The 13,352-nt window shown below is 43.6% G+C and overlaps 1 protein-coding gene across 1 annotated transcript in view; it reads right to left on the reverse strand.

Moving 5' to 3' along the window:
* The window catches only part of YIPF7 (Yip1 domain family member 7), a gene marked incomplete at its 3' end in the record, with an annotated part of 14,092 nt that extends 1,121 nt beyond the window's left edge, over positions 1-12,971 (reverse strand). The window contains exons 1-5 of the mRNA XM_081960164.1: positions 12,925-12,971; positions 9,383-9,484; positions 8,352-8,497; positions 1,432-1,577; positions 671-852 (exon numbers count right to left, since the gene is read on the reverse strand). Of these exons, the coding sequence (XP_081816290.1) occupies positions 671-852; positions 1,432-1,577; positions 8,352-8,497; positions 9,383-9,483 (575 nt within the window). The 5' untranslated portion in view covers position 9,484; positions 12,925-12,971. The remainder of the gene's footprint in view (positions 1-670; positions 853-1,431; positions 1,578-8,351; positions 8,498-9,382; positions 9,485-12,924) is intronic.
* Positions 12,972-13,352: the final 381 nt, after the last annotated feature.

Consider the following 13,352-nt stretch of genomic DNA (forward strand, 5'->3'; position numbering starts at 1 on the left):
GGCTTGGAGGCGAAGTGCTTTTCGGTGCTTTTCTGTGTGTCTGGCGTTTAGGTAGATAGCTGGATGTCCTAAATGCCAGACGCTCAGAAAAGCACTGAAAAACAGCTGCTGTTGGGGACTGCGGAGCGCGAGCTGGCGGAGCGCGCTCAGGAAGGCGGGGAATGGGATCGCATGTGCTGGAGGCTGAGGCAGCCTCCACCTCCAGCATACGTGGTCCCATTCCCCGCCTTCCTGATGACGTCACCAGCCTCACCAGCCATAAACCTCATAGCACGTCACTGGGCAGAAGCATCTGGGCGGGTGGACGGAGCCTCCTGGCCCCGCTACTACCAGTTCGTCTGATCCAGGACGAACCAGCAGTAACTCTCCTCTGGCTGCAGCCTGTGAAGGCTTAGGTCATTTTCAACTTACAGCCGTTGAAAGTTACAAGGAAACTACCAAGCTCAAAGAGCACCAAAGACCCCATAATCTTTCTTCTTCTCTCTGCAAACCCCACCCACTTCTAGCACTGATGCTGTTACCTAGTTGGGTCATGAAATGTCTGCAAGAAAACCACCCAGCTCAGAGAGCACCAAGGACCCTTGCGTTTGAACCCCAAGCTACAAATACTTTGTCGTAACCTGCCTGAACGCCACTTCTTCCCATTCACAGCATTTCAGAGGCTACTTACTGTAAGGAGAAAAACACGGCACAGGTGGACAAGATCACCATGGGCAACAGACTGTAGCCCAGCACACTCGCGACGCATCCGCGGGAAACCCCTACAGCGCTCATCAGATTCAACAACGCGTGGATCGCAAGGCAGCCGACCACACTGGTGCTCTGCACGTACCCAAAATGGACTTTTCCTGCCTGCAGAAAGGAGCAAAGAGAAGAGCAGTGACTGGTGGCCGAAGGCGGTGGGGTTAGAGAAGACAAACTGTCCTATTTTCCAACACGGGGAGTCCTCGACGTACGACCCCAACTGAGCCCCAAATTCTAATAGAATAGAATAGAATAGAATAGAATAGAATAGAATAACAGAGTTGGAAGGGACCGTGAAGGTCTTCTACCTCCTGATAAGGCAGAAAACCCTACACCAGACAAGTGGCTATCCAACATCTTCTTAAAATGTTGGGGTGACCAAAGCTGGATGCAATATTCCACGTGTGGCCTTACCAAGGCATCAAGTGGACTTATCAAAAAAAATATATATACCCCTTTTTTAAAAAAGTATCTCAGGCCGGCTATAATATTGGAGTCCATGATTGACAGATACATTCACTTAGAGCAGGGGTGTCCAAACTTGGGAACTTTAAGACTTGTGGACTTCAACTCCCAGAATTCCCCAGCCAGCCATGCTGGCTGGGGAATTCTGGGAGTTGAAGTCCACAAGTCTTAAAGTTCCCAAGTTTGGACACCCCTGACTTAGAGCGAAGAGGTTTAGCCTACCAAGAGCCACATTGACCCCAGGGCCAAGCAGAAAACCAAAGGCCCAGCCAGGTCTGTCTCGTTCATAATGCTGGCTTCAGCGGGCTTCATGGGGTTCAGCACCGTTAATGTTTTTTGCCAAATGTGGTGAAAGTTGATTCCCAGCTCTGCAACAGAAAACAGAAAAAGCTTCATTGTATGTAAGGGGAAGGGAAACACATTGTTGTGGCCCGCAAGTGGCCAGAGGAGCTGGCAGCAGATTCGGACAGTGAGGAGGTTGGGGAGGAAGCTGCCAGTCCTGGAGTCTGGGGAAGGCTCTGATGAGGGCTCTGTGTCGGAGGCAGAGAGGGGGCCAGGGCCGTATGCCAGTTATCAGCTGCCTTCGGAGTCAGAAGAACAGCTGGAGCCTGTTCCCAGTGTGCTCATGCACAGAGTAGCCAGACAAGAAGGGAACAGCTGAGGAACAGGGGTCGACTTGGGAGTAAGGCCACAGGTGAAGGATGAATGGCCCCTCCCAGAGGAAATAAAAGAGGAGCGAAAGGGGAGTTTGCAGGAGACAATTAGTTCCCTTAATTGGTTCGTGACTCTCCGAGACTCCTTGCCAAGTTTTGCAGAGATCGGCCTGGCAGCTCTCCAAGCCAGATAAGGTCTGTGACCGTAAATCCTCCTTTGAAAGACTTTGCCGGACGTCAATGAGCAGAATTCACAGTCAATTAATCAAAGGGTTTTTTGTCGGGACCAGGAGTTTGCTTCATGCTCTCGGGAAGCCTCGGTCAAAAGACCCTTGTGTAATGGGTCATCAAAGACACCGAGAAAAAAAGAAGAAGGAAAGAATCAGTTGGTTGTGATGTTCTAATGACTCATAAGATAATTAAAGATCTTAATTTGCTCCCCCACAGTAGAAATTCAGCACCCGCCCACTCTCCTAGACAATGAAATATTTTGGGGGATATTACAAGGTAGGATAGAATATTATCCCTAAAGGAGAAATGGGGGAAAATCTTAAGAAACCAGCCGCAGTCTCCCTGCCCCAAGCAGAAACTGAGGAGGCCAGCTTTTAGAAATGCAGATTGGGTCATCCGTTCAGAAAAACTGGGTCAGACAGAAACTCCAGATAAGCAACACAATTAAACAAGCCAAAGGCTGACAAGATTCACACAGACAAACACCTTGTTTCATTCTGATCATTTAGATTTTTCCAGGACAAATATGGTATGCTTTGATTTATAAAACGTGTGTGTGTGTTTTTAAATAACTATACTATAAAATATAAATTTAACAAGATATATATTTTCCAAAGACCAGTGAGGGAGTTGCGTGTTAGATATAAGCTTGTTAAATGGAATTGGAGCTGCCTTACTCATTTCAAAGACTGAATGGCAAAAAGACCAAAGATTTAAACTGATAAATTTTACGTTGTCATGGAAAATTCAAATTCGGTTTTTAGTTGTACAGATTTTTTTTTTAAAAAAAATCCTCTTCAAGTTAATGAAAGACAACGGAATTATGAAATCAAATCCCCACAGGTGTATCCCATAATGCCATTTCATGAGTTAAAGGGGCCAAAATTACTCCTGTGAACCAACATTTCACATCGATATTTTGTAGGGTTAAATGGGACTCGAACCTTGAACAATATTCTATGACTTGCAAAATTTTGGGTCTCACTGGGTCATCGATGCCGCAATGGTCGTAACTGTGGAGAAACAGTCCTTAGTCACATTTTTCAGTGCCGTTGTAACTTTTGAATGGTCGCTAAATGAACTGCTGTAGAGTGGTGTGTTGGCCTAAAGGTGGAGCTCTCACCTCACAATCAAGGGGCTTGATTGTGTTTGATTCTAGGGAGAGGCAGATATTTCTCTCTCTGGGCAGAATGAGTATATATCTGCCGAACAAAACTCCACATTGGCAACAGGGAAGGGCATCCGGCCATTAAAACACTCTGTTAGCTCCGTTTGATTGCCCAGATTCCACCCCACAAGGAATAATGGGGTCAGTAAAAGAAGATGATGATTGGGTCATCGACACTAAATTTCAAGAAGTGACCAAAGGAAAAATGAGACTATAGCAGAAACTAAAACAAACATCCGGTGTGAAAAATTATGAATATCTGTATTTTCCACCAAGCAACCCCATATGCAGTGAGACTCTTAATGGTTTGTTACTTGCTTATAAATTCTCTTCAACGGAATGAAGAAATAGAGGGATAAAGGCCTATTAAAATACAAATCAATCCCAGGCTTCCAATTAACGATTTATACCCAAGATAAATTCATATTAAACCACCAAGAATACTTTCTAGGGATCACTACAACAATAAAAAAATGTTTACGTAGTTCATCAGGTTTTGTAAATCCAATTAATATTTCTTTTGCTGAACATGACCACATATTCTATTAATTTTCTTCAAGGAAGTTTCGGCTAAAAGGACTAAAAGATATTAATTCTATTTTCTCTTCTATGGGATTTGTAGACATAAACATGGTGCAGATCTTATAAACTTATTAGTTGATAACTCGGCGTTGCCCAGGTATTTATTTATAGGGGGAAAATGTCCGGACCAAACGTAATTTTTAATGTTGGATTTTCCCCCTTAACAGAGGGAGCCCCCTTATGGAAGTACTGTGAAGTTGTTACCACGGCAACTCCACTGTGCTGTACAATAGAAGCCACTTTATGGTAGTACAGTAGAAGCCATTTGAAGGCACAACAGGCTGTATCTTAACAGAACACACACCCAGAGAGGTGTTAGGGGTGTCTTACTGCCACAGTATTTTTCTCCAGAGAGTAAGTCATCTTTGCATCAAGTTTGGTTGAAATTGCTCGAGGCGTTCCAGAGTTATGCGGGAACACACACACACACAGAGCCATTTTTATATAGATGGATAAACCAGTAGTACAGTTTCTATATCTTTTTACTTGTCAGTAACATCATTTAAGGAAAATTACTCTGAAGTCAAACAGTGTATGGTTGCACTCTTGACTACAGGCATTCCTTCACTTACAACCCACAACTGAGCCCGACATTTATGTTGCTAAGTGAGAAATTTATTGAGCTTGCTTTGGCCTCATTTTATGACTTATCACCGCATTTGTTAAGTGAATCCCTGCAGTACTTAAATTAACAATACGGTCGTTCGGTGAATCTCGCTCCCCCAATGACTTTGCTTCTCAGAAGGTCGCTAAAGGGGATCATGTGACACACACACACCCTCCAGGACATGGCAACCGTCATAAGTGTGAGTCAGTTGTCAAGCATCCAAATGTCAATCACGTGACCCGTGGGGAGGCTTGCAAGGGTGAAAATGGGCCCAAGCAGGGGAGAGATTCAGCCGGTTCGGGACGGTTCAAAAATTAACTGGATGTTAATTTTACATCTGGTTCAGTGAACCAGGAGTTCTGACGACCAGCTGGCCCTGCCCCTCCCTGCCCCGGAGTCCCCCTGTGGCCCATTTTCCTTCCCAGGAGGCTTCAGGGAGGCCACGTGGGGGGAGAAGGTGTAGCATGTGGAAGCTGCGGCGTTGGGGGGGGCTGCGTGGGGGTGGGGTGTCACGGGGGAGCATGGAGCACAAAGGGCGCACTCACCGAACTAGTTGTTAAACTGGTTGCATCCCACCCCTGGGCCCAAATCACATTTTTTTCTGGGCCGTGGTAACTTTGCTTTTTTTATTATTATTATTTTATTTTTTAAATTTTTATTTATTTACAAATGTATAAAATACACACACACAAAACTTAGACGTACACTACATTTACACAATACAGTATGAACAGAAACTTCCTGTTCCTTCTAATAGCAATTACCAATCGACACAATTCTCCTTATGTTATTTCCCCTTCTAGTATATTTCATTTGCGTTTCACCATTTTAACCCTCTTATTTTACTCATCTAACTGCTATATTGGGCGATTACCTCTAGTAAATTTAAACTCTCTTGAGTGCACATGTGTGTGTGTGTGTGTGTGTGTGAATTCTCCTTAATTACTATTTTTGGGCTTTGTTGTCTTCCTTCATTGATCCTTGTTTCTTTCCTCCATCCACCTCTACCATTTATCCCATATCTGGTAATATTGTTTCTTCTTTTCCCTGGATTTCTTTTGTTAATTTGTCCATTTCGGCACAGTCCATAACCTTTCTTATTATTTCATCTTCACTTGGTATCAATTTATTTTTCCATTTTTGAGCGAAGGTAATCCTCGCCGCCCTAATTATGGGTAAAATTAAATACTGGATTTCTTTTTTATATTTCGCAGACATTATTCCCAGTAGAAAAACTTCTGGTTTCCAATCTACTTTGACTCCCGTTATTGCTTCTAGCCAACTTTTAATCCTTGGGCCGTTGTAACTTTGAACGGTCACTAAATGAACTTTTGTAAGTCTAGTTGTGCCTCAACTAGAGATTTTGTATGTGGGACTTTACGCTCTTTGAAATACCAGACTTGGTGGCTGTGTCACAAAATAGATCTGCTGAGATTCACAGGAACTTTTTCGACTTTTGGGAATAATTTGACCCTTAAAAAGAACCTGTGAAAAATGGATGATGAAATATGTAAGCAAAATGATAAGAAGCGTTTTGTTAATTATGGGCATCTTAGCATGATGTCTGATTATGCAGTATAAATACAGAGGGAAAGACGACGTGATGGAATCTGAATGCAAAATTTATTGAAATGCTGTCATCTAGAGGCAATAAAATGCATGATGTATGTGCCATAAATATGATTTCGTGCCTTTCTTTCCTATGCAAATAAGGGGTGCTGTGTCCATGGTTACAAATGCAAGACAGCAAATTAAAATGGTTTCCCCCCCCCCCTTTCCCAGGTTTTTATTTATTTATTTATTTAGATTTGGCACCTTCGGACTGAACATCATTTTAAACACATTTTACCTAGTTACAACTTTGTTGTGGTTTGCCTCAAAAAGAAAGATGTAAGAGTGTAGTAGAAGATCTTTTGGTGAGTTTGTGTAGGGTCTCCTGCTTCAGCAGGAGGGGTTGGACTAGATGACCTATAAGGTCCCTTCCAACTCTGTTAGTCTGTTAAATCTGCTTCTCACACTGGCAAGTCAGAACTTGGCGGTTCTACATAAGTGAATTTTATTATCAGGATTTGGGTATGTCTAGAGAAAAGAAGGACTAGGGGAGAGATGATAGCAGTCTTCCAGGATTTGAGGGGCTACCACAGAGAGGAGGGGGTCAAGCTATTCTCCAAATCACTCGAAGGCCAAAGAAGAAACAATGGATGAAAACTCATCAAGGAGAGAAGCAACCAGAAATAAGGAGGAATTTTCTGACCGTGAGAACCATCAGCCCATGGAAGAATTTGCCTTGGGAAGTTGTGGGAGCTTCATCACTGGAGGTTTTCAAGAAGAGACTGGACTGCTATTTGTCAGAAATGGTGTAGGGTCTCCTATTTGGATGGGGGGTTGTACTAGATGACCTACAAGGTCCCTTCCAACTCTGTTAACCCACAAAACGTTTTTTCCAGCTTTTCTAACATGACAGCTGTCTTCCTGTATTTGAGGAGAAGGGATGGACCTGTTCTCCAAAGCATCTGAGGACAAGACAAGAAGCAACAGATGGAAACTTATCAAAGAGGGACCCAACCTAGAATTAAGGAGAAACTTCCTAATGGTGAGGACAATTAACCAGTGGAACAGAAGTTGCCTTCAGAAGTTGTGGGTGCTTCATCACTGGAGGTTTTTAAAAAGGGACCAGACAGCCACTTGTCTGAAATGGTATAAGATCTCCTGCTTGAGCAGGGGGCTGGACTAGAAGACCTCCAAGGTCCCTTCCAGCTCTATTCTGAATGGATGGAATGCTGGCAGTTTGTATGTAGAGGCTGATGTTGGACTGACTGCAAGAAGGCCCAAAGTCTAGTCCACCCTTTGCTATGACCAAGTGATTTTGGGCCAGTAACTCTGTGTAGCCCAATCTGCATCAGAAGAATATTTCTGTGGTGGAAAAAAAATAGGAAGATTTGCCATTTTGAGAAGATTAGTTTTGGGCTAAGTGTGGTCCTTTCTGATTCTATGGTTCTACGATCTTGAGCTCCTGGAGGAAAGTTGAGCTATCAATCAAAGAAAGAAATATGTCAATCTTCAGTAAAAGTTCAGCAAAGTCAAGGTCAGTCTCCCAACGATCAGCTGTTTCAGGCTGCAGGGATTGCCATTGCCTATTGCTGCCTCTGGGTACCCCATTTTTGGCCTCCGCATTCAATTTTTGGCCTCTGTGCGGGCCTATTTTGGCCTCCGTGTGCCCCATTTTCCGCCCATTCAGATCCCCACCGCATGGAACGGGTGGAAAATGGGGCACGCAGGGCGTGCAGACCAGTGATGGGATTCAGTTTTTTTTACTGCTGATTCTGTGGGTGTGGCTTGGTGGGTGTGGCATGGCATGGCTTGATGGGTGTGGGAGGGGAAGGTTATGCAAAATCCCCATTTCCTCCCAATCAGCTGGGACTCAGAAGGCAGAGAATAGATGGGGGCGGGGCAAGCCAGAGGTGGCATTTACCGGTTCTCCGAACTACTCAAACCTTCTGCTACTGGTTCTCCAGAACTGATCAGAACCTGCTGAATACCACCTCTGGTGCGGAGGCTGATAACGGGATGCAGAGGAGGCGGGAATAGGCAATGGCTGTCCCTGCAGCCTGAAACAGCTGATCGTCGGGAGGACAATCCAACCAACAGTCAGCTGCTTGTGCTAATCAAGCTGTGCTGAAACTGAAACTGAAATGGGCTGTTTGTTGCAAGGAGGCAAATTGCTGGGAGGCAGGCAGATTTCCCCCCCCCCCTTGTTTTCCTCCCCAAAAGCTAGGTGCGTCTTATACTTCGGAGCGCCTTATACTCCAAAAAATATGGTAAATTATTGGTTAGTCTCGAATCTGTGAGAAGTATTCATCAACTGGAACATACAAAGGGAATAATTGTGTTGGTTTTGTACCTTCAAGCAACGGTGGCTCTTCATCAAAACTATCGGAATAAGTCTGGTTGGATGGAAACGGAGAAGCATCTGCGGGTTGAAAGATCTGACCTTCAAGGGGTTGAGAAGAATAGGCCTCGGATTGCAGCCAAGGGCCTGTCTGGACTCTAGGATAGAAAGAAAGTATTCAAAAAAGGTGCAGCTGGAATGAAGAGACCCTCACGGGAAGGTGAAGATTCGGTGAAAGTTTCTCTAGCCAAACTTGGCCAGTTTAAGACTTTTGGACTTCAACTCCCAGAATTCCCCAGCCGGCTTATGGGAGTTGAAGTCCACAAGTCTTGAAATGACCAAGGTTGGACACTCATGCTTTAGACCAGTGGTTCTCAACCTTCTTCTTCACCGTGGAGCCCCCCACTTAAATACCTTCTTTTCTTCCATCTCCCTCCCTCCCTTCCTTCTTCTATCTCTTTCTCTTCTCCCTTTCCTTCCTTCTTTCCTTATTATATCTCCTTTTCTTCGTATCTCCTTCCTACCTCCATCTCCCTTCCTTCTTTCTCTCCTATTCCCACCTTGCTCCCTTGCTTCATTCATTCATTCATCCATCCATTCTCCCATCTCTTTTCCTTCCTATCCCCTTCCTTCCCCATCCCCCTTCCTTCCCTCCCTCCTATTCCCATCTTCCTTCCTCCCTCCCTCCCCCCCTCCCTCCAAATTCTCTTCTTCCTTTCCTTCCTTCCTCCTCCTCTCCTTTTCTCTCTTCCTCCCTCCCTCCCCTCCTTCTCCTGCACTATCTCACCTGCAGAGATGAGGCACTGGTAAGGTGAAGGTAGGTAAATGGCTACATGATTTTATTAAGGCAGTCAACAGAAAAACCCTCCAAGATCCTAAAAATACTGGACTGTTTGCTTGATTTATTCCTTTAAGTAAGTACCATAAAGTGTTCAACTGTGCAAATAACTAGGTTTGATTACGTAGATTACAAAAAAATATACGATATATATTAAATATACAGATTTAACACCATGATAAAATGAAATAGTGTACAGTCTCACTTTTTTCCAGAGTCTTCGGGCCTTTCAGAGTTTTCCTCTTGATTGTCAGCAAGTAGTTCGCTTGGTAAAAAATCTATATCGAACTGCAGAAAGTCGGACATCCTAAGAAGGTTTTTAAAAAATGTTTGTAAGCACTGAAGGCTTAAGTGTTTCACCCAGGTAAACATTGACAGAGCAGCGAAAATTACCTATTCAGTTTCTTTCTGTGTCGCTCTAGAAATAAAATAATGAACTTATACATTTTTCTAGCCCGTAGCTTTTAAACGTATTGTTTTACTGGAAAAAAAACCACACAAGCGGCTGAATTCACACCATCCGTTAATCTCCAAAACAAATCAACTACAACCTTGATTTGTATCTTGCAGGAATAACACACTTTTTGTGTGTCTCGCTAGGATTGAAAATGACACGGCCAGCTCCATAAATACAACACACAGTGAATCACAATAAAATGCCATCCCCGTTTTAGGCTAAAATGTTTGGCAAAATCAATCCATGGGGTAAATTCAGGGGTGGGCTGCTACAGGTTCGCCCGGATTTGGGAGAACCTGTAGCTAATGTTATGGCCGCTTCCGAGAAACTCTAAATCCCACCCCTGGCTGGCCCTGCCCCTCCCTGCTCCTCCCACCCAATCCGCCCCTCCTAGGAGTCTCCACGCGGCCCTTTTTGGATGCGAGGTAAGTGCAGGGCCCACACGGAGTCTCGTGGACGGCGAAAAACGGGCCTACTGGAAGTTCCAGAAGGCTGGAAAAAGGTCCATTTCCAGCTTCCAGAGAGCCTTCGGAGCCCGGGGGAGGCAGTTTTCACCCTCCCAGAGGATTGAGGAAAGCCTCCGGAGCCTGGGGAAGGCGAAAACAGCCTCCCCTGCTGTGGTGCAGGAGGACGACTAGGTCATGCCCACCCAGCAACTGGGCAGAGAACCCGTTGCTGAAATTTTTGAAGCCCACCCCTGGGTTAATTTATGATACATCGTGTGAACCTGGGAAGGGTAGTGGAACAGGTCTGCTATCAAATTATCCTATTTCTTTCTTTTTTCCCCTCCTCAGAGATTAAAGTTGTAGAGCTTTTCTCATTTCGTCTGTGCAACATTGGAGTCTTCCTGTCAAAATAGGGGTCAGCTGAGCACTACAAGGTGGTCTATCAAAGCCACCCGATGATTCTCAAAGTCCCCCATGGTTCTATCTGTTTCAACTTATGGTACGGGAAAAGGACAATAATATAGATCAGTGGTTCTCAACTGTAGTGGTTGTGGCCCGCCAGCAGCCAGTGGAGCTGGTGGCAGATTAAGACAGGGAGGAGGCTGGGGAGGAACCTGGGCCAGTCCTGGAGTCTGGGGAAGGCTCTGAGGAGGGCTCTGTGTCGGAGGCAGAGAGGGGGCCAGAGCCGTATGCCAGTTATCAGCTGCCTTTGGAGTTGGACATCAGTGGGGCAGAAGAACAGCTGGGGCCTGTTCCTGATGTGCACATGCGCAGAGTGGCCAGACGAAGGGAACTCGGGAGTAAAGGTACAGGTGGACGTGAATGGCCCCTCCCAGAGGAAATAAAAGAGGAGCGACTGGGGAGTGGAGTTTGCAGGAGGCAATTAGTTCAATTCATGAGGGTGAAGATCTGTTCCTGACTTCTTGGCAAGTAATTGCTGCTACAGCTTGGCGTTTAGAAGATATCGGCCTGGCAGCTCTCCAAGCCTGATAAAGGTCTGTAGCTGTGAAATCTCTTAGAAGACTATTGGCCGGGACTTTGCTGGAGAGGAATTCCCTTTAAGCTAAATAAAAGAGGTTTTATTGGGATGAGGAGTCGGCTTCGTGCTTTTGGGAAGCCTCGGTCAGAACAGTAGTTTGCAGAGAGATCTAAGACAAGACTGGCCGGCCATTTGTCTGAAATGGTGTAGGGTTTCCTGCATGAGCAGGGGGTTGGACTAGAAGACCTCCAAGGTCCCTTCCAACTCTGCTATACTGTTATTCTAATTCTTAGAATCCTTAGTCTTCATTCATACTGGCAGGAATGCCTGGGATTTATTAATATCCTGAGAAGTGCTAAAGATAGCAAGGCTTTATAAACGTATAAAAGGCAAGGAAAAGCGAGGAAGAACTTCAGCACATTTGTAAAGCATAAAAGCATATTTTATAAAAGTATAAAATTTAATCAATGCATCACTTGGGCTACTGTGAGCTGCCACTTTATGCTTGCTGTGCTTCACTGTTCTGCGGTGACAGACTGCCATGATTACGGGAGAGAAAAGGAAGAGGGAAATCGAAAGTAAGCGCTGTGCCTTCTCGAGATGCTGTCTCAAGGTCATCCAGCTGGAAAATGGACGGGCTGCATACTGAACCGGTCTTGGATTGTCCGTTATGAAAAAAAATTAGCAAAAATTTGATTGGTTATACTGGGGTGGCCAATGAGGAACAGTAAAAGGAGGGAAAGTAGGGGTTTTGGCGCATGATTCTCAGTTCTGGCTAGGCAATGCTGCAATAGACTTGATGTCTTAATAAAACTATATCTTTCTCAACAAATGGAGCCAGGTATCATTTTCATTTAAAGGTTTAAGTTGTGGGAAGTCTGACAGCTACTTAACAATTTCCTACGGTACATGTAGTCCTCAACTTACAACAGTTTGTTTAAAGACTGTTCAAAGTTACAACGGCACTGAAAAAGAGCGATTTATAATCATTTTTCGCATTTCGACTGTTGCAGCATGATGAAAATTCAGACGCTTGGCAAGTGTCTCACATTTATGACGGTTGCAATGTAACAGGGCCTTGTGATAACTTTTTGCGACCTTCTGACAAGCAAACTCAATGGGTAAAACAGATACATTTAACAACCAGGTTACTAACTTAACAACTGCGGTGATTCACTGGCAAGAGAAGTCGTAAAATGGGACAAAAATTCACCTAACAACTGTCTCGCTTAGCGGCATAAATTTTGGGATCCATTGTGGTCGTAAGTCGAGGACTACTGATTATATTTATTTTCATATTTGTTTACTTGATTGCCTACAATCAGTCTAATATGCTTCAATCTTATGCCCTCGTTTATTAAAAAAATATCTTATAAAACAATTTGGCCAGGGGGCAATTTTATTTCTTGCTAATTAGCAAATTGTGTTTCAAATCTAAGCAGGCTAATCTGCTTCAATCTTACACCTTCATTTATTAGAAAAAGTTATTATTCCGTGCAGCAATTTTACTTCTTTCCTAATTAACGAAAATGTGTTCCCAAATATAAAACAAACAAAACCCTGATTTATTTTTAATTATAGTAAAGTAGGGATTTTTTAAATGGGAACTATGACATTTCCTATGAATTATGCACAAATATAATTAGGAGTTGAGGTGTCGGCATTCCTAAAAGCACCTCTGGATAATATTTTAAAATTTAATCATGCTTTGAAATGCCATTATTTCTTGAAAGCACCGAATCGAAACAAAAACAAGGCATCCAACGTCCTTCCCCATTTAAGGTGTGGGAAAGCTACGAACAGCTGTGTTTTATGAAACTAGCACTTTTTAAAAATTAAAAATTAAGGGTATTTAAAGAACGTACCTTGCAATTCAGTTTACAAACAGCAAAATCCAACCAACTGTTTTTCCCTATATTAACCTGGGTGTTCCTGATCTATTTATACCATCCTAAATTTAGCCTCTCAACAGTTGTATGACGGAAAGAGAAGCATTGAGTGCCAGGGGCAACACGTCCAAAAAGGAATAACTTGGCAACGATACTAATAATTGAAAGACGAAAGAAGACACCACATAATTTTTCAAAGATTGGTCATTTTTGCTCTTGAAATATAAAGTCCTGGTTATCAAAAAGTTTTTTTTAAGTTTTTTTTATTTTTTATTCTCTTACACACAATTATAGGTATACATTCATATAGTTATTCTTCTTTACATTTGTCATTCTTATACATTTGTTATTCCATTTAAAAGATTATAATATACAGTTTGGATTGCTTTATTTACCATCCCATC

Source organism: Natrix helvetica, assembly GCF_964273705.1.
Source record: "Natrix helvetica genome assembly, chromosome: 7".
Classification (NCBI taxonomy): domain Eukaryota; kingdom Metazoa; phylum Chordata; class Lepidosauria; order Squamata; family Natricidae; genus Natrix; species Natrix helvetica.